The sequence below is a fragment of the Plasmodium falciparum genome (assembly GCF_000002765.6).
Source record: "Plasmodium falciparum 3D7 genome assembly, chromosome: 14".
NCBI lineage: Eukaryota > Apicomplexa > Aconoidasida > Haemosporida > Plasmodiidae > Plasmodium > Plasmodium falciparum.
Window position 1 is genome coordinate 1,380,001 of NC_037283.1, and position 23,268 is coordinate 1,403,268.

Sequence of the window (23,268 nt, forward strand, 5' to 3'; positions counted from 1 at the left end):
GTCATTTATCTTTTCCATATACATATTACATTTATTAATCATATATGAAAAATCATTTCTACTCAACTGATCATCTTGTATATTCTCATTATTATCACCTCCATTTACATTTTGTTCACCTTCCATATTATCTTTTCCATTTCCTTTGTCCTTTTGTGTATTAATATTTATGTTATTTTGTTTAGATTTTTTCATAGGGTCATTATTTAAATCCTCATTATCATATATATTATCTGTTATTCTGTTTTCAGCATTATTTTTCTCTTCTACATTTTTATCATCTTTTTGGTTAGCTAGCTTATTATCATATTGATTGGCTTGTTCATCCATGGTTTCATCGTTACAATTTGATGATTTTCCTTTTTCATTATTATTATCATCATTATTATCATCATTGTTATCAATATTATTATTATCATCATTGTTATCAATATTATTATTATCATCATTATTATTATCATCATTACTATTACCATCATTGTTATCAATATTATTATTATCATCATTATTATTATCATCATTACTATTACCATCATTATTATCACCATCATTATTATCACCATCATTATTATTACCATCGTTGTTATCTACACATCCCTCACCCTTCTCATCAACAATTTCCAAATGGTCCTCCTCTTTTTTATCTTCATTCAATTGTTCTTCCCTTTCATATTTATTCTCTCGATCTTCATTATTTTCAACATTGTCTTTCTCCTCTTCTTCAAATAGCTCATCTTCATAATTTATGCTTCCTTCCGATATTTCCTGTTTATAATTTTCCTTTAACATATTATTATCATCAAGTTGCACATCATCATCATTTTTGTCGTTTTTTTCATTTTTGTCGTTTTTTTCATTTTTGTCGTTTTTTTCATTTTTGTCGTTTTTTTCATTTTTGTCGTTTTTTTCATTTTTGTCGTGTTTATCTTTATTTTCATTTTTAATATCATCTTCCCATTTTTGATTATCTTGGCCAGCATCATCTTTATCTTCTTTTTCTCCATCATTATCAGAGTAAGATTTATCACTAAAATCTTTGGAAAAATCACTAGACTCAATTTCAAAATTTGAATCAAAATTATAACTATCGTCATCATTTATATTACTCAAATTATCATATGTTTCGTCGAATTTATCATTATCCAATTGGCTTGTTAAATTATCCAAATTCATTCTATTTTTATTATTTTCATCATCATAATTTAACACATCTTCGTTATTATTTTCTTCCAAAGGTTCCATATCATTCATATTATATTCATCATCTTTATTAATTTTCATGTCTTCATTTACTATATTACTATTATTATTTTGATTCACATCGTTCTCATTATTTTTATTAACATCGTTCTCATTATTTTGATTCACATCGTTCTCATTATTTTGATTCACATCGTTCTCATTATTTTGATTCACATCGTCCTTATTATTTTGATTAACATCTTCCTTATTATTTTGATTCACATCTTTCTCATTATTTTGATTCACATCGTCCTCATTATTTTGATTCACATCGTTCTCATTATTTTGATTCACATCGTCCTCATTATTTTGATTCACATCGTCCTTATTATTTTGATTAAGATCCTTTGTAATATTATCATGACTAATATTAAAATCGTTACTTTTATTTCTTTCAAATACATCATCTATATTTGTAAGATCATTTTCTTCATTTTGATTATTCTGAGCAGTAGGATCATTTTTCATATTTTCATCCTTATGATCATATTTATCATCTTTTTTATGATCATTTTCATTTTTCTTTTCTGGATCCATATTTATATTATCCTTTTCATTTTCTAATTTTTTCTCATTATCAAAATTATTGATATCTTTAAATTCTTTTTCACAGAATTTTTCAAAATTATACGATGCTTCAATAGCTTCTTCGTTAAAATCTTGCTCCTCATCACTACTAACCTTTTGTTCATTCTCATCATAAATATTATCAATATCTTCATTATCTACTTCATCTACAATATTTTTTATACCTTTCCCTTCTCCTAATCCTATACCCTTAAGAAAATCTACTTTATGAAAATCTTCATCCTTTTTTTTTTGCTCGTTCTTATTATCACCTTCCATATTTTCTTCTTGATCGTTTTTATGGTCCACATCTCTGCACAGTCCTTTCGTATATAATATTTTTAATACCTTTAAGAAATATAATGATATATTTGAGAAACCAATATAAATATCTGCAAAATAAAGGAATACATATTTAACAAAATAAAATAAATTTTTACTTAAGTAAAAAAATATATCCACATATTTGTTCCTTTGCAAATTATGATCATTACAAAAATGACTAGTTGTATTTTTATTATATAATAGGGTAATTATATCATTGGTATTTAAATAAAAATGTACGATATTTTTCATACAATAAATATCACAAATATTTTTATTTTCTTGAAGATCTGGATATTCTTTTTTACATATTATGGATTTTGCATTTATTATATGTTGAATAAATTTGTAAATATGTTTATTCATATTTTTTATATTTTCATCAAAAATGTTTTCTTTCTTACTAGATAAATTATTATTATTATAATTATTGTTATAATTATTGTTTTTGTTATTATTATTATTATTATTGTTTCTGTTATTATTTATTATTTTTTTGTTTACTTTTTTTTCAAGTATATCTTTCATATATATAGAATTCTTCTTGATTTTGTCAAAGGATAAAACAAAAGTTTGTATGCGATAATATAATTGATCCTTTACATATACAGGTACCTTTAAATTGTATATTATATTTATATTGTCTAATATATATTGTATACATTTATATATATATTCTAATAAATAATTATTTACATTAAGTTTCATATTTGATGATATTGTTTTGTTAAATTCTTGTAGACAATTTACATTTTGTATATTTTTAAAATATTTAAAGATTAAAAATTCATTAGAATTATATATAATATATATAATTTCATATATGGAGAATAATATTTTTTTAAATATATTTACTTTTGATAATTCTTCATAAAAAATACTTAAAAATTGTAATAAACATGTCTTCATAATATTACATTGATATAAGAACTTTTCGAATGTTGAAAATTTTATTTGTATAAATCTTATGTCATTTTCATTTCTTTTCTTTTTATATAATAATACATTTTGTCCTATTAAAAAATAATATAATTTAAAATGTTCATATAATATATACATTTCTTTTCCTAATTTAAAATATTCCATATTAATAGAATTAAAAAGATAGTATAGGATATCTTCATTTTGCATATCTCTATGTATATTAATAGATTTTATAAATATTGTTAAATATAAAATTTTATAATTTTTCTTCTCATTCTCCTTCAGGATATAATTCATTTCATTAATAAAATCAATATTATATATTCTTTTATCTTTTATATATTTTTTTAAATTATCTTCTAAATATGACAACTCTTCGTTAATTTCTAGTATTCTATGCGTTGATGTTATATCCACAAAATTGTTATTATAACGATAATTATTATTATAACAATAATTATTATTGTTCTCATTAATGTTCTCATTAATGTTCTCATTATTGTTCTCATTATTGTTGTTATTATTATTTATAATGGGTTCCCTTTTCATATCCATATATTTTTCTTCTTTATTTTTTCTTCTTACATGTTCTGATTTTTTTTGTGACATATATAATAATGCACTTTTCAATTCATCCAAAATTTCTTTACAATTATTATATTCTTGTATAACATCACCCTTGTTATTTACATTTTCAAAATATACACAATCTTTAAATACATTTGAAAAAAATGTGATATTACTTAAATCATTTAATATAGGGATATTTAATTTTTTGGTTAAGAAATGCTTAAGTATATATATCCATCTTTTTTTTTGATTTGTATTTGCATTTACACATTGTACATTTAAAATATTTTGTATTTCTTTACTATAATTATTTGACATATCTTCAAAACTATAATAATTATCTATATTCTTTATAAAATTATGTAAATTTTTTCTCATCGTTAAATTAATTATATTACTACTATCTTTTTTCATTTTTGTTATTATACTTATATTCCTTTCTATCTTATTTTCTAAATTTATAAAACACTTTTGTAATTCACATAAATTGTTTTTAATATAATTCTCTTTTCCATCGATAGGGATTTTTACATTTATATTCTGATCAGACATTTCACTCGATACGTCACTTAATAAATAGCTTTTATCTTCATCATGATCAATATTGTTGTCATCATGATCAATATTGTCGTCGTCATGATTAATATTATCGTCGTCATGATTAATATTATCGTCGTCATGATCAATATTGTTGTCGTCATGATCAATATTGTTGTCGTCATGATCAATATTATCATCACTCATTATATCATTGGAATTCCCCTTTTCCACAGAATTTTCCATATTTAATAATTTCTTTTTATTCTTTTCATCGAATACATATTGCGGGTCATTATGAACTCCATTTTTATAACATACATTAATATTTCTCTCCAAAGTAATATTTTTTTTTTCTTCTTTTTGCATTTCTGAATTAAATAAGGAACGTCTGTTTTCAAGTAAAAATTTGTCGACAGAAATATTTATTTGTTGAAAGAATAATTTTGTAAAATAAACAATTTTATTTTTAAATTTAATAATTGATGATTTGTAAGAATCTATATCTATAAGATCGAAATTAATTTTTTGTAGTGATTTTTTTAATTGTAAATCAAAATAATTTTTTGACATCCGGATTTTTTTTCGTATTAATGGTAAATAAATATACATATAATTATAAACATAAAAAAACACATTACTCATAATACGCTCATTCATATTTGATGAATTTTTAAAAATAATAGCTATGAAATATATCAGATTTAAACGTACAGGGAATTCTCCTATCATGGAATCTCTTAAAAATATAATTAAACATTCGAATGTTTTTATAATTTTTAATTTAAACAAGTCACTCAAAGGAACATTTTTATTTTTCTCTTCTTTATGGTTAGTAAGATGATATTTGGAAAAATCGATTAAAAAATTGTTCATCTGGAAAATTATATCATCATTATTATTATTATTATTGTCATCATCATCATTATTATCATCATCATTATCATCATCATCATCATTATTATCACCATTATTATCACCATCATCATCATCATCACCTTTATTATCACCACCCTGCTTAATACACCCATCAGTATTATTCGTCATATGATGACTCACCAACTTATTATCATCCATATCTTTACTATACACCTCCATGCTCACCTTTTCATCCTTATCATCTTCATAACATAAATAAAACAAATAAGCAAACAAATTTAATGTCTTATTCTTTACAATTTTGTGATATAACTTCTTTCTAATGTTTTTTATTTCTTTAAATTTATACAACCTAAAATATATAGTATATACTAAAAAGTTTTCCAAAATATTATTTTTCATTATATCTTTAAATTTATTCATTGTATCTTCATCAAAGTTTAAAAAATTATCTTTCTTCAATGCATTAATTAAAGTTATGATATTTTCTAATTTTGAAATAATCTTTTCAATTTGATTTTTCACATTTCTTAGAGGAATATTTAAAATATGATTAATTGAATTTATAATATTAAGTATTTTATAATTATTACTATTATTATATATATATAAAAGATCATTTTTTTTATTATTAAGGAATGTACATAAATGTTTGAGAGCACTAAAAATATACTTCTCTATATTGTTGTTATATTCTAATAAATTCATATATTTATTTATATAAGCATGGTTTCTTTTTTTATTTTTTAATAAAAATTCAGATATGTCTTTTTTATAGTTTTCAAATTCTTCATCGTTATAATTTGTAAAATCATTAAAATAGTTTAATATATTTAATGTAAAGATTAAAAATTTATTTTCTTCATTTGCTTTGTTTAACCAGATATTTAAATCGAAATTTTCATTTTTATTATTTGATATGAAACTATTCATTTTTTCTTTATTGTTTATATTAAAAATAAGCATTTCAAATAAATGATTAATATTTTTCTGTATTCTATTAATATATGTTTTTTGTTTTATATATTCACTACAAGTATTATAATTTTTTATATTATTATTTTTATCTTCTATTTTTTCCTTCAATTTTCTTTTAAAAAGTTTTACAAGTTTGTAAATAATTTTATTAAATAATACTTCATTTATTTTTTCTTTACTTTCTTTTATTACAGATGAATTATCTATATCCTTATTTTTTAAGACCTCTTCATTTGTATTACATTCATTTTCTATATGTTCCTTTGTGTTCATATCTTCAACATTATTATCCTCATTTTGTAATCTTTCACAATCATCTATATTAGAATCATTATTTTGTTTCTTACAATTTTTATATATTCTTTCTTCATCATAATTATAATGATCATCATCTTCTCTTTCAATCGAATATTTTTCATTAATAATAGTTGATGATATATTCGATATAGCTACCTCTTGATTTTTATATAAATATATTTGTGAATAAAATATATTATCTAATTCTTTCTCAATATTTTTATTCAAATTTTCATTTTCTTTATCTTCCATATAATCTAATTTATTCTTAAGGTGCTTATTTTTAAACTGTTCGATTTTAAAAAATTCATTCATATCATTTGTGTCATCGACTTCATTAAAAAGAATAATATTCTTACAAAAATATTTAAGACAATTTAATAAATTATTAATATCATATTCTTTTATAATACTTTTGGGATTTTTTAAAACCCTTATAACAAATTCGCAATAAGTTAATTCACTTAAGGCATTCAACTTCTTCTTCTTATGTACCGTCACCATATTATTATTATAATTATTACCATCACAATCACTATTATTATTGTTGTTATTATAAAAACCGTCCCTTTTATGATTTATTATTTTATTAAAATTCAATGGGAATTTTATATATTTACATATTTCATCACATAAATCATTTTCTCTATTTATTGTGCACATATTAAAGATTCCATTTTTTTCCTTATTTCTGATTTGGTATATTGAAAAGTTTATATTGTGAATACTATGAATAAATGCGCTTAACGAGTAGATAATACCATGCGTAAATTTCAATATAAGTCCATACTTTTCTTTTATGTGATGTATAAAACTAACACAAGAATTTACAATAGAAAAATGAATATACTGTGGTGATAAATTATAAGTATCTACATTCGTATTATTATTTGTTATACTTAACATTATAGAATTTAAATTATGATAAGATAAAATATTTTTCATAAAGTTTTTAAAATCTTTTTTTAAATTAATATATAAAGATTCGACATTTACAGTATTATTTTTATATATATAATTTTTTATATAATCAATAATAATACAGTGGAAATTATTACTATAATTATCAACATAATTACTATTAATATTATGATCATTTTTGTTGTCAATATTTATATTTAATATTTTAAATAATTTCTTTTTTTTACTTTTCGATATATTTTTCAATATGTTCGGAAATAATGGTATATCTCTTTCTAAATTATTAATTTTATTTTTTATATATCTCTTCTTATTCAATTTATAAGTATTATAATTCAAAGAATTTGATTCTGACAAATTTATTTTGTCTATATATAAATTATTAAGTTGAGCATTCATATAAATTTCTTCATCTATTGAATTTAGTACCTCTTTAAAATATTTCTTCATTCCTTTCTTTTTAAAGATATCTTTTACTTGTTTTTTTATTTGTGTACAAACAATATTTAAAAAGTAATGCGAGATGTATAGGGAACCTAAATAATAAATAAAATATTCATCATCTTTAAAAAAATTAATAAGATTGTTTAAAATTTTATTTTCTACAAAAAGATCATTTGTTATATCATGCCAATAATTAGGTTCATCATTCAACATGTTTTTTACATGACTAATATTTGTAGTATCTTCTTCGGATGAGGTTTTGTCATATTCGAAATTAATATAACAATTATAATTATTACAATAATAATAATTATAATAATAATTCTTCATCTTTTTTTTTTTTTTTTTCTTCTTCTTCTTCTTCTTCTCATTATTCATAATAATGTTAGTATTATTTTTTTCTATATTCATACGTATAATTTTATATAACAAAAAAATAAAAACCAGAATATATTGAAGCCCATCATTTTGACCATATCTATGTTGTTTATTTTGTTTTTGTAAATTATGAAAATATTTATATAAACACAATAAAAAGGAGAGTAAATCTGTTGAGGCGTCTTTCTTAAACATTATAACTTGATATATTTGAAAGAATTTAAGAAATATACAAAAATAAGAGATATTACTACAACAAATAATATTTTGATTTTCATTTTGATGTTGATTTTGATGTTGATTTTGATGTTGATTTTGATTTACATTTGTAATGTTAAAATCCCTTGCTGCTTTTTCTATTCCATTTTTGTAAAGAACAAATTCATACGCAATATCATTTTGCATGATATTACAAAAAATAATAAACACATGATAAGCAAAATAATGACACAAAATATTTTCATTAGAACATTTTGTAAAAGCACTATCATATGTATACTTCATTTGTTCCATTTCCTTTTCCTTTTTGTTTTCCTTTTCTTTTAATATAGAATAATTATAATTTATATATGGATATTTTATTAAATAATGAAAATAATTTTGTTTCATATTTTGAAAAATTAAATGAGTAGCATTTAAATGTTGTAAAGTAATAATTGCACCTTTTTTATTTTTTGATTTTTCATTAATTTGTTTATACATATTTATGAATGAATCTAATATGGTCGTCTTATTATATATAGATGTGTTGATATAAGAATAATTATCATCCATACTTATATGTATATCATTAATATTTTTATTTCTATAAATATTTTTAAAAATACCATATTCTTCATATGTAACAATATTTGGAATTTCATCACATTGTTTATGTATAACAATATTCTTATTATTTAATTTTGTACAATAGTTTTCTTTTGGTTTTGTCAAATAATTATTGTACATTGATGTCTCCCCAACATGTTCATTAAAATAATAATAATTATTATTATTATTGTTAATATTATTATTATTATTGTTAATATTATTATTATTATTGTTAATATTATTATTATTATTGTTAATATTATTATTATTGTTGTTATCTTTAAAATAATATTCATAATGTTGATCTCTTATCATATATATATTTATCAATATACAATAAATCAAATATAATAATTCTTCAATGATTCCAAAGAGAGTATTTAGTAAATATACTTCTTGAGTATCTTCTTCATTTTTATATATATTTGTATAAACATATTCTAGCATATCATAACGTTCTTTCAACAAACTTAATAAATCAATTTTAGGCTCAAATATAAATATGGTATTATCTATATTGTTTAGATATTCATATGTATTTCTTATAATACATCTAATCTGTTCATATGTACTAGATACACTACTCAAATTATTATTATTTTTAATATTATTTAAATAAGAATAAAAAAAAAATCTGTTTAAAGCATTCTTTTCATAAGAACGATTTATTAATGTATTTGAATATTTTTCTATATTTTCCATACCTATCTTTTTCTCAATATTTACATATTGTAAATATATATAGATACTACTTAAGTATACATAAGCATTATATATGTATTTTAAATTTATATTATATAAAATATATTCATAATTTAATAATAATACATTATTTTTATAATCACATATATCAAAAGTATTATCATTATTATGATTATCATTATTATTATTATTATTATTATTATTATTAGAGGGATATAACAATTGTTCATATTCAAAATTATAATTTCTATACATATTATTTTTATTGTTAAGATATATTTCTTTATTTTGTAATAACTTTATCTGCAGAATGTTTTCTATATATTTATTATTCTTTATAAAATATGATGTTATAATATTTTCTATATAATTTTTTTTTTTTTTTAAATCTTTTTGCATATGTAAAAAATTTAATGTATATGTAAAAGATTTGAGTTGTATAAGAAATATTTCAATATTATCATTCGTAATTATATTATTTTCATACAATGTTTTTTTCATATTTGTCAATGTATCACAATAATTATGTTGTAAATTATTTGTATAATTATTTAATAAAATATGTCTATAATTATATTCATTTCGTATATATATAAAATAACTTATATATATATTATTTATAACTTGAAATATATTTTGTATCCACTTATTATCAAAATGTATTTGGTTTATATTATTATATACATTATATATATTATATTTATTATATATATTATACATTTTTCCATCCAAGTTTTTTTTTTTTTGAAATATATTTAATATCATATTTTCTTTATTAAATAATGTATCCATATAATAATTTCTTTCTTTTTCTTTTTTTTCTATATCATATTCTACATTTCTTATGTTGTTAATTGATTTTTTATTTGACACTCTATAATTATTTTCGATTATCCATTTTGCTTTTTGTATACATTTTATTAATATTTTTATTTTTTTATTTTCTTTTTTTTCAAAACATTTATTTGCTTTTAATATGTATTTAATACTATCATATATATATATTATTTTATAATAAATGGTATCATAATTAAAATTACAAATCGTTTCGAATGTATATATGTAAAGAAAAACATAATACGAGAAAAAGGTTTGCATAAGAATCTCATTATTTTCCGAATTATTTATATTCCTCTTTTTAATATCATCTTTTTGTATACCTTCAAATATGAAACCTTCTAAAATATTTACAAATTTATTTAAACAATGAAAAATGACACGCTCTTCCTCTCTTTTTGTTTCTTTGTTAGCTTGAAAAATATAAAAGTGATTTTCCACAACACCATTATTATTATTATTATTATTATTATTGTAATTATGTGTATTATTTTTATTTTGTTTATAGTAATGTTCTCTTTTCTTATAATAAAGGTAACTAAAATTAAATTTGAAGAATGATAATACAAAGTCGAAAAAGTAATAAAAAAATAAATTTGTACTTTCCTTTTTTGTAATATATTTTTTCATTTCAATTAATGGACTCTTAAAATATAAAGAATGTTCATAATATAATGTATTATTTGTTATTTTATTTTTCTCATTTAATATATTTTTTATTATATTATTATATATAAATTTACTTATTATATAAAAATATTCCAACTTTTTACATATTATTTTGTTTGTAATGAAATCTAGATATTTTTCCATTTCTATATTATATAAATAATTGTTATATTCTAACGAACAATTTTCTTTTCCTTCCTTTTGTTTGGTCCTTCTCAAATATATTTTATTCTTCATGGTTAATAAATATTGATATCTATAAAAAATGTCATATAACGAAAACCTTTCCATAAAATCACATATTAAAAAACAAAAAAATTTGTTTAATTTTAAGTAATAAAAAGTATTGATTAACGAAATTTCTTTTAATATATTATTATCAACATGTATTTTGGAATCTATACATTTGTGTTTATCTAAATATATAATATTTTCATCTTCAATAATGGTATTCCTCATAAAGAATGGTGTATCCTTTGTATAAAGTTTATTATAATAATATATGTACATAATAAAAATGTGTAAATATAAACAATTTAAAATATTGGGTGATAATTTATGAACACACACATTATTTTTATTACTACTACTACTATTTATATATTTTTCTATTAAACTGTTTAATAACATATTATTATTATTTTTTATGTTTTCTATTTTTTTTATTTTTTTTATTTTTTTTATTTTTTTTATTTTTTTTATTTTTTTATTTTTATTTGTTTCTTCTTTTATATAACACCGGCTCAGTTTATGCTTCATTTTATATATTGTTATAATTATCATATTATTTAAGAAATAAAAAAATGGATAGAAGAATATTTGCACATCTTGACTTAGGTTTGAAAATAATTGACAATAAAAATATATAAAATATTGTGAGAAGAGATTTACATATTTTTTTAAATTATAATTTTTTTTTATATGTTTTTTCCTATTTTCAGCTCTTAAGAAATGTATACAAATTATGTTTATATAATTATCTATACAATATAATGTATTGTCAAATTTGTTACTTAATAATTTATTTAAATTCATATATAAACCATTTTTTCTTTCTTCATTATAATTATCATAAAAAGAATTTATATGTATATTTGTTCTTTTCTTTTCATATATATCATTTCCTTCATTCATATTTTCATTTCTCGTATTATTTTTATTTATCTTCTTTATGTTTAATTTGGTGTTTATTTTATTTTTTCTTTTGTTTTGAATATTTTCATCAAACATATATTCTACTATTATATATATAAAAACCGATATGATAATTGAAAAATATATTATATCTACATTATTATATGTAATACTATATTGTTTACAAAAGGAATTATAACAATAATTTATATAATCCAAAATTTTAATATTATTAATTTTTATATTACTACTTTGTTTATTCTTTCTTATTTTATCGTCATCATAAAAAAAGAACTTCACAAATTTATTAATGTTCTTCATATGTATATCATTTTTTTTTTTTTCTTTTTCGATAGTTTTTTCAACATTCTTCAAAAAATTATTTACAATGTAAAAAAATATATTGTCCTCTTTAATAATATTAAATATATTATTACACAATGAAAAATTACCTAGTCCCTTATTTTGTAAATTGGATAAATTATCTTTTTTAAAACCAACGTTTATTAAATCGTAAAATCTGTTGTCTGACCACTCACCTTGGATGTTACAATCATTTATATGTATATTTTCTTTATTTTTAATATTTATAAAAGGATAAACACAGAAAGGTGATTCATATTTCTTTATATTAGTACCATGAACATCTACCCTATTACATGTATTGTCCCCAGCATGAATCGGGTGATAAATATTATCAAGCGTATCAAAAAATGGATTGTAATTATTACTACTATTCATATCATTATTTTTTGTGGTGGTGGACTGTGAAATGTTTTCCTTATGATTTTGACTTGTGTGTATATCCCTACCAACAACATATTCAACATTATTATTATCAAAAAAAATTTCAAAACATCTGTTTCGTAGTGCCTTACTAATTTTGTAATGCTCTTGAGAACTCAAGGTTAAAAATATTTGGAAATTTTTGTGAGGACGAATTTTTTTTTTCTTACCAAATTCATGTAGTAATATATATCCATTTTCTTCAAACAGACTATTCAATCTATCTAATAAGGAAGGGGTTGAATAATGTAAATGTTTTATCATAATCCAATAACCTTTTTTTATTGCTTTAATAAAATTACTTTCCTTAAAAATATAAACATTTTCATTTATTTGATTAGTACTTATTAATTTGGATAAATATAATATATTCGATATAATATTGTTCATCTTTTTTTTTAACATTATATTTTTGCCTATAATAATCTTTTTACATTTTTGTATAAGTTCTAAATATTTCTTTTGCACTTCTTTCAACATATTTTTCATATGTTCATTTTTTAAACAATCAATAAATTGTACAGATAACTCATTTAAGTTATTCATAATGTGTAGAATGAAATATTTATTGTTTTGATTTTTTAAAGGATCCTTATTATATTGTTTTACATATATATATAATTTATTGTTACAATCATTTTTAGGTTTATTATTTTCAAAACCAAAATATTTTTTTATTACATTATGTAGATTGTTTTTCTTGTTTTTCTTTATTAACCTTTTTATAATAAGTTTATTTAATTTTTTTATTTTATTCATAAATCTATTAATAAAATTATCTTTACTATTATGTTCATAAGATCCAAATAAATCAAATGTGTCTATATCATCCGTTAAGGAAAATTCAAATAATTTTTTGTTAAATAGCTGAGATATATTACGAATAAAGGAAGATTTTCCTGAGTTATTTTTACCGTTTAATAATATGGGCATATTTAAACGTATTGCTGATAAAAATGCGGAATAAATTTTTTCATCTTTGCACAAAATGAACGACGACGTGTCATTATGAAAATTATTATATGAACATAAATCACTACAATAATAAGAAGAATAATTCTTATATATATTTATAATATTATATATATTATATATATTATATATATTTTTTGTATAATTTATGTTATTTTTTTTTATTTTTTCATTTTTGTTTTTTTTCCCTTTAATGTCAACAATTTCTTCGTTCCTCTCAATTTGTATATCCATGCACATATAATTTTCCCAAGAATAATTATCAACATTCGAATTAATAAAATGGATTAATTTTTCTTTTGTACTCATTTGTAAATCACTTTGATATGCTTGACTATTTAATAAAATAGATAAAATATTTTCAATAAAATTTTCATTATCTTTATATATATTTAATATAATACTTCTTATTATATATTTATCTTGTTTACATACCAATCTATTACAAATTATCATATCACAAATATTGAAGAACTGATCGTTTGTCTTGCTATATTTAAGAACTTTACAAATTCTTAAAATATCTCTTAAATTCCATACCCAACTTTCACTATGATTTAATAAAAAGTTTATTTTTTTTATAGTAAATATAATTTTTATAATTTTCTTAATTATATCTATAGATATAATATCACCATATAATTTTTCAACTATACAAAAATAATCAAAATCATCTAAATCTTCAAAATATATTTTTGAAAATCTATTTAAAAATGATTTAGGTAAACCTTTTCTCCCTCCTCCTTCTTTATATGGATTTTGACAACAAAATAATCTAAAATTTTTATGACATTTCACAACTTCATTTTTTTCAGGTATAAAAATTTCTTTTCTATGATCTAGAATAGAGTTCAGTCCTTCCAATGTTTGTTGGTTAGCTAAATTTATTTCATCTATAAGAATCCAATATCCTTTCTTCATACAATCAATTAATTTTCCATCTTCCCAAGCATATTGAAAACTTTTATTTTTCTTATCAAAAATGTTATCAACATTATTATTATATAGATTATCATCACAAGTATCATTTTTATTATCTCCATTTAATGTCTCATGTGTTTTTTTGTTTTTTTCTTTTATAGGAAAGTAAGATCCAATGAAATCGTAAATATCTGTACACTCAGATAAATTTATACGTATTAATTTGTTGTTTGTAATTTTGGCTAGTATATCAATAATACAGGTCTTCCCAACACCTGGGGAACCTTCTAATAAAATAGCATTAGGTAATTGCATGGCCCTAACAATTTTGTAAAGATTCTGTTTAATATTAGGAGTGTCAAAAACAAAGTTTGAATTTTTGGAGAAGGTATTTATATCACATTTCAATTTTTTCATAAACGTTATATAAAAATCGTTAATTTTTAAATATCTTTTTTTGAACTTGAAATCAAGTGTTTCATCGAAATATTTCATATGTCTTAACATATTTTTATCCTTCTTTTTTTCTTGAATTAATCTTGATACATTATATTTAATCGACATGCGCAATTCTTCTAAATGTTGTAATAATATATTTTTTAATAAATCATTATTTTTTATTACACTTTCATTACTATCAACTAATATTAAGCATCCACTATGATAAAAACTACGTAAGCAATAAAATTTAAGTTTTTTTATGGGAAAGGCGAATATTTGTTTTGTGTTATTATTTTCACATATATTATAAGGGTTACAATTATTATTTCTTTTTATATTCATGTTTTTTTTTCTTTTGTATGTGATTTTTTTATTATTAATATAAGTATTCATGAAGCTTATCCATTTAACTGCATCTCGAATAGATAACACAAGATGGGTTCTTACAGATTTATATTCACCATAATTATTACTATCATGATTATTATTGATGCTGTGATTATTTTGATTACTTTGATTACTTTCATTATTTTGATTACTTTCATTATTTTGATTACTTTCATTATTTTGATTACTTTCATTATTTTGATTATTTTCTTTATTTATATGGTGAAGTTCCTTTTTACACATGTGATCAAATAATTTACACAACTGCTTAGCTATGACACTTTTAATATATTCATTGTTTGTAAACTTAATTTGATTTTTTATTAAAAAATAATAATCGTCCGTATCAGGAGCGAATGAATCTACATAAATTTCTGTAAACCTACTTTTTAAAGTATGTGATAATTCTTTTTTTCCAAAATCTCCGGAAGGATTCATAGTACCAATAAAATAAAAATTATCATGAGCTTTAATGTATTTTACATGTTTCCCTCCTTTTTCGGTTAATAATAATGTCCTCTCATATTCAAGAACTGAATTTAATCTTTCTATAACTGAAGATTCAACTAGCGATATTTCATCCATTAAAAAAATATGACCTTTTTTTAATGATGATACTAATATACCATCATACCATGTAAATAATGATTTTAAATTATTTATACATCTTTCTATTTTACATAATTTCGATTGTATATCATTATTTATATTATATTTTTTTTGTATATATAATGTGAATACTAAAAAGTCTTCTTTTTTAATTTCTGAAATTTGTTCATATATAATAGCACTTAAATAAGCTGATGCATAATTATCCATTTCATAATTTTCATTTATAATATTATATAATTCAATACAATTCTTTTTTAATTTTTCTAAATGCTCTTTTGTATTTTTAACAAATTTTAAACTACCTATCATATCATATATATCAGTACTCTCGTTACAATTTAATATATTTAATTTTATATTCTCAACAAAACTTAATAATTCACAACATGTAGTTTTCCCACATCCTGTCTCTCCAATTAGTAAAGCTGATTCTTTATATTTAAAACATTTTAATAATAAACATATAAGTCTGCTCGTCGTTTTCCCAAAGTGCATATATTTTAAATATTCATACCTTTGTATATCATCCAAACGATTTTTTTTATTTGAGTTTTTTTCAGAAAAATTGTTATCGCTATAATTCATCACAAATTTGTTACTACTACTAATATTATTATTATCATCAATATTCACAAAATGATCACCTTTATGTTTAGTTTTATTTTTAATTTTTTTATGATTTTTCATTTGCTGTATCTTTTTAAAATATGCATCTTTTAATATCCTTACGTCAGAATCATTTTCATAATCAATTTTTAATTCTTCACCCTTAGGTAAAAAATATTTAGCCAATATTTTCTTCACAGATTCTTTGTCTTTATTATTTCTCAACTTTTCAGCAATAATAAAATATCCATTTAAACAAGCTTCCATATTATTATTTGGATATCTATTTGCCCACTTAATTAGATCTCGCAATGTCATAATATTATCATTAAAATAATTATAATTGGATTTAATATTTTTTAAATCTGTATAAACATTAATCATTTTTTTTGATATATTAGGTGATATAGTACATCTTCTATGTAATATAATTTCTAATTCTTCAATATCAAAATCATTAATCTGAAATTCAATAAAACGACTTCTAAATGCTTTGGATAATTCTTTTCTTCCTAAATAACTATTATTATTAGCAGGATTTTGAGTAGCAAATAACATAAAATCTTTATGTGCTTTAACATAACTTTTTAATTCTGGTATATATAATTCTTTATTATCATCTAATATTCTGTTTAACGATTCTAAAACTTCGGACGGAGCCAAATTTAATTCATCTAATACTACCCAGTGTCCATATTTAACCGCTTTAACAAAAACTCCTTCTTCAAATATTAAATTCCCACTTTTTTTATCATTAACAAATTGACCAAAGTATTCATTAATATCTGTATTCATATGATTATTAATTCTTATAAATTTATGACCCGTTATATCAGCAAAAAATTTTACAAGTGATGTTTTTCCCACGGATGTATTACCTTCTAACAATATAGGTGTTTTTATACTAGTTAAACATAAAGCTAATTTTTTAATATTATCCTTTACATTTTTGGTAATAATAAAATTGGATAAAATCCTTTTTAAATTAATTTCTTCATTACCACATAATATCCAGCTATTTTCTATGCATGCATATTTTTCAATATCTTTTTTATTTTTATGTAGAAATAACATATTCATATAATTCTTATCTGAAAGGCATATATTTGTTTTATTATTAATATTTGAATGATGATTCACTTTATTATTTTCGATAGTTTGTATATTTTCTTCTTCACCTTTTTTTTTATTGTAATATTTATATTCATAATAATAATCAAGTATATCATAATTTATTATACCATCTTTTTGTATATGCATAGAATTACTATTAAAATTGTTAATATTATTAATAATATGGTTGTTATGATTAATATTATGTTGGCTATACAAATCATTTTCGTTATTATTCAGAACAAGACTAATCTTATTCTTATTCTTATTATTATCCATATCCTTTTCATATGAATATTTGAAATATTTCTTAAATATATTTTCCATAAGTTTTTGATTATTACTATTTAGACAACTCATAAAATTACAAATAAATCCATTTCTAACAGCATTTTGTAATTGAACCGATTTAAATTTTCTTTTATTCACATATATGGCATATTTAATTGCTCGTACTAAATTTCTTGTAGAAAATGATATAGGTTTATTTTCTGTGTTGAAGATATTGTTTAGACTTTTTTTTTTGATTTCTAAATAACAATTTGTTATATTTCCTATTAATGTATTATCACTTGTAGTATTTTTTAAAAGATCTTTTACAATCATATGAATATCATTATATTCTAAGATTTCATCAACAAATATTTCTGTAAATTTATTTCTAATAATAGGTGCTAATTCTTTTTTTCCAGAAGACATAGTACTATTATATAAATCAATATCGTTTTGAAAATCAATCTGTTTATGTATTTTATGTATTTTATTATTATTATTATTATTATTATTATTATTATCGTATAAACATATATCATTATTTACAACATCTTTGTTATCATAAAATTCTTCTTTTACAATATTTTTATCTTTCTTCATTCTGATATTAGGTATAATTGGTGGATTCATACATGCAAAAAGTCGAAAATTTTTATGTACTTTTATTTGTTCATTTCCTTTTTCAATAATATCAAAATATTTATTAGAACTATCTAAAAGACCTTGTAATCTTTGCAATATCTCAGTTTGTGCTAAATTTATTTCATCTAATAATATCCAATGTCCATTTTTTATACAATCAATTAATATACCATCATGGAATTTAAAAATTAATTCGTTCATCTCTGTGTTCCTTTCTTCTTCATCTTGTACAACATCCAAATGAATTTCTGTATTTATATTATGGTCACTGCTTTTATATTTATTATCATAATGGTTACAAGAAGTAATATCATCAATATTAATTTGGTTTTTATCACAAATTTTCTTTTCAAATAACTTTTGATAATCAATAGGTAAAGTATAATTTTTTCCCTTAATTGTCGTATTATTGTCATACCAAAAATCTCGAATGTTCTTACATGTATTCATAAAATTCTTATACCTCCTAATAATTTTCATATCAAAAGATTGAACATTTTGTTTAACATTTTGTATTAAAGAGTTAGCAAAATTAGAACACGTATTTAAAAAGGTAATAAATTTTTTCTCACTTAATAATATCCTTAATTTAATATAAAATAGTTCCATCTCTTTTTTACACAAAATATCACTAATTTGTTTATTTAAACGTTTCATATTTTCAAAGAGGTCATTCGTTTTTACACTAATATTGAATGGATAATAATTTCCTATTAAATCAGAAGCCTCTGCCATTTCACTAAATACAAAAACATATAATTTTTTTTGAAATATTTTAGCAACATAATCGATCAAAGCTGTTTTTCCTACACCTGTATCTCCGATTAACAATATAGGTTCTTTATTATAAACTGCTTCAATTATATCATATAAAATTGATTTATGAACAGATGTTAATAAAAAAGAATAATTATATATTTTTTCAATATTTATAGATATTTTCTGATATTTCTTTTTTAATGTTTCATTAAACTGTTTTATAAATATATCAACAGAATAGGATTTTAAATATTTTATAATAACATGATGATTTAATTGAAATATATTACTTATTATAGATAAGAAATAATTTCTTAAAGCTTCAATAGGTATATGAGATATTAAAATAGATTTTATTGTTTGAAATAATATTAATTTTGTTTTTTCATTTTCATATACAAATATTTTTTTTTTATTTATTCTCTTAATTATTTTTATTAGATCATGAAGGTTCATATTTCTTAAAATATGATATTTTTCCAATGTTATTTTTATAATATTATAACAATTTAAAAGGATCTTTTTATAATTATCATTAACATCATATAAGTTTTTAAATAATATTTCTTTTATTTCATTCTTATTATAATTTCCTATATATATACTATGCCATTTGTTAAATAATGGTCCTAAATATTTTGGACGGTAATTCATATGAATAATTTCTTCAATTTCTTCTTTTTTTCTTACATTTTCATTCACATCAAAATGGTTGTAATGAGAGTTATGAGCCCTATGCCTTTGGCTGGAATGAGTATTATTTATAGTATTATCATATATATGTACATTGTGTAAATTATTATCTTGTGAGTTTATCATTTTGTCACATATATTGTCATTTATTTCATTATTATTATTATTATTATTATTATTTTTGTTGTTGTTTTTATGGTCCCTATTACACAATGTTATAGTAGCAAACAAACGAAAATCTTTATGTGGATATATGTATTCACCCTTTTCGGATATATATATATATCCTTTACTATTAACTTCTTCCAATTTTTCTATTATACTATTTGATATAGTATTAATATTTTCAAAAACTATCCATTTCCCATCCATCATTGCTTTTGATAATATTCCATATTTATATTCAAAATAATTTTCATTACTTTCCCATACTCCTAAAATAGATTTAGAATCTGATACATCATCTAAATATACACTTATAATATTATTTTGTTTGTCTTTTCTCTTTCCATATATTTTTTCATACATATAATTTATAATACCTGTTTTCCCACATCCATAATTTCCTATCAACACAATAGATTTCTTGTTATATATATTTAAAATTAATAACTCACATATCCTTTTTAATCTTTCTGTTATTATAAAATCAAATTTACTTTTTGATAACTTATCTACAATATTCTTTCCTCTTTTTATGCAAAATGTGGGATATAATATCTTATTTTCAACATGTATATAAAAATTATAAAATTTATTATTTTTTAAAATATTTATACGAGGAAATTTGTCTATATATATGTGTTCAAAATCTTTTATATTTTCTTTTAAATACATTTCATATATTTTATCATAACTATCCAAGCAGCTATTTAAATCTTCATAATTTATAAATACACTTTGGTGTATATTTAGATTAGCATTAGCATTAGCATTAGCATTAGCGTTAGCATTTGTTTTATTAATAAAATAATTGAAAAATATATTGTTATTATTTTGTTCACTATATTCATTATTTTGAATATTTTTATTATATTGAATATTTTGATTATATTGAATATTTTGATTATTTTGATTATTTTGATTATTTGCATATTTGGGGGTATCCCCTATTTTGTAATAGTTCAAATATATTTTATATATCAACGATTCAAATAGAGGGTCCTGAAATTGTAACATGTGCGTTAACAAATCCATATACCTATTATCCATAATATTATTTTTACTTAAATAGTAACAAATTAATAATATTTTAATACAATAATTGTAATATAATATATCCTTGTCATATCTTAACGAATTTTCATTTTTCTTTTCTTTATTATATTTTTGATACTTTATTATAACCATTTTAAAATAATTACATGCCATATATGATTTGGGTAATACTTGTTTAAAGAAATAATTAATGGTATCTTTAAAAAGTGATTCTTTACAAAATAATATATTATTCCAACAAATCATACAAAAATATATTTCGATGTTTATATTACACTTTTTAATTATGTTATAAAGATGAAGAGAGGGTCTTAACTTTTTTCTTTTATAAGACAAGATATTTTTATTATAATTAATTGTACTTGTATTATTTGATTTGCAATTTTTATTATAACTCTCATTCATAAAATCATAATTATTTTGTGATAATAAAAAGGCTTCTTCCAGTAATTGGTTTATAATGGATACTATCATATGATTGAAATATTTTAAAGAAATCTTTAATAATTGTGTATCAAATAATATTAATATTAATAATTTTGTAAATATCATATTTATATTGTACGCCTTTTTATATATATTAGTTTTCTTGTGTGTAGATTTTTTTATTTTTTTTTTTTCTTCTTCTTCTTCTTCTTCTACTTTATTATCTTGTCCATTTTTTTTTTTTTTTTTTTTCATTTTTTTTTGATTTGTATCCTTCGCTAGGTATATATATTCTTTTAATTGTTTCAGTTTTTTATTTTTCAATTGAGAAATATATATTTTATAAAATAAACATTTTTGTAATAAGCGACATTTCTTATAAATGTAATTTATAAGGCACATATTATTTGGACAGTATATGTTTTCGTTATCAACACATGAGGATTTTACTACATATGGTGCGTCTTTATAATTTTCTTCTTTTAAGGAAATGTCTTCATTTTTTTTATTTCTTAATGAGTACTTTGTTATTTTCTTGTTCTTAATATTTTTTACGATTTCACCGCACCACAATAATATAATTTTATCATCTGTCCTCTTCATTTTTCAAAAGGTAAACAAATAAATGGATAAATATAAATAAATAAATAAATATATATATATATATATATATTTTTATATATTTTTTTTTTTTTTTATGTACGAAAGAAAAGCACATACATTAGAGTAATATACTCTATATAATTAACCAAATAAATAAATATAAAACTTTAAATTTTATTTTTTTTCTTATTTATATTCTTATATAGATATTATATAAAAAGGTTTAAAATTTATAATAAACATATTTCATAGTCTTTTTAATTATAGAGGTTTTCATACATTTATCATATAATATTCAAAAAAAAAAAAATTTATACATTCTAATTATTCTGAATAGGTTAACAATTTGTATATTTAATTATTGATGTGATTTCATAAAACATAGATTATATAAAATGAAGTAAAAAAAAAAAAAAATAAAATAACAAAAAAAAACAACAAAATAGTAATAAATTATATAAATATATTATTATATATATATATATATATATATATAATATTTATATTTATATTTATTTACACTTATATTAATTATTTTGTTTCTTTTTTTATTTTTTTCCCCCTTTGATATGTAAAATTAATAATTATATTATTATTATAAAA

General features: G+C 19.9%; 1 protein-coding gene across 1 annotated transcript in view; it reads right to left on the reverse strand.

Annotated features, from left to right (window-relative positions):
* PF3D7_1434500 (dynein-related AAA-type ATPase, putative) overlaps window positions 1–22,665 on the reverse strand; it is a gene marked incomplete at both ends in the record, with an annotated part of 24,318 nt that extends 1,653 nt beyond the window's left edge. The window contains one exon of the mRNA XM_001348464.2: window positions 1–22,665. This exon is cut by the window's left edge and continues 1,653 nt beyond it. Coding sequence (XP_001348500.2) covers window positions 1–22,665 — 22,665 coding nt within the window.
* Between the last annotated feature and the right edge of the window lie 603 nt (window positions 22,666–23,268).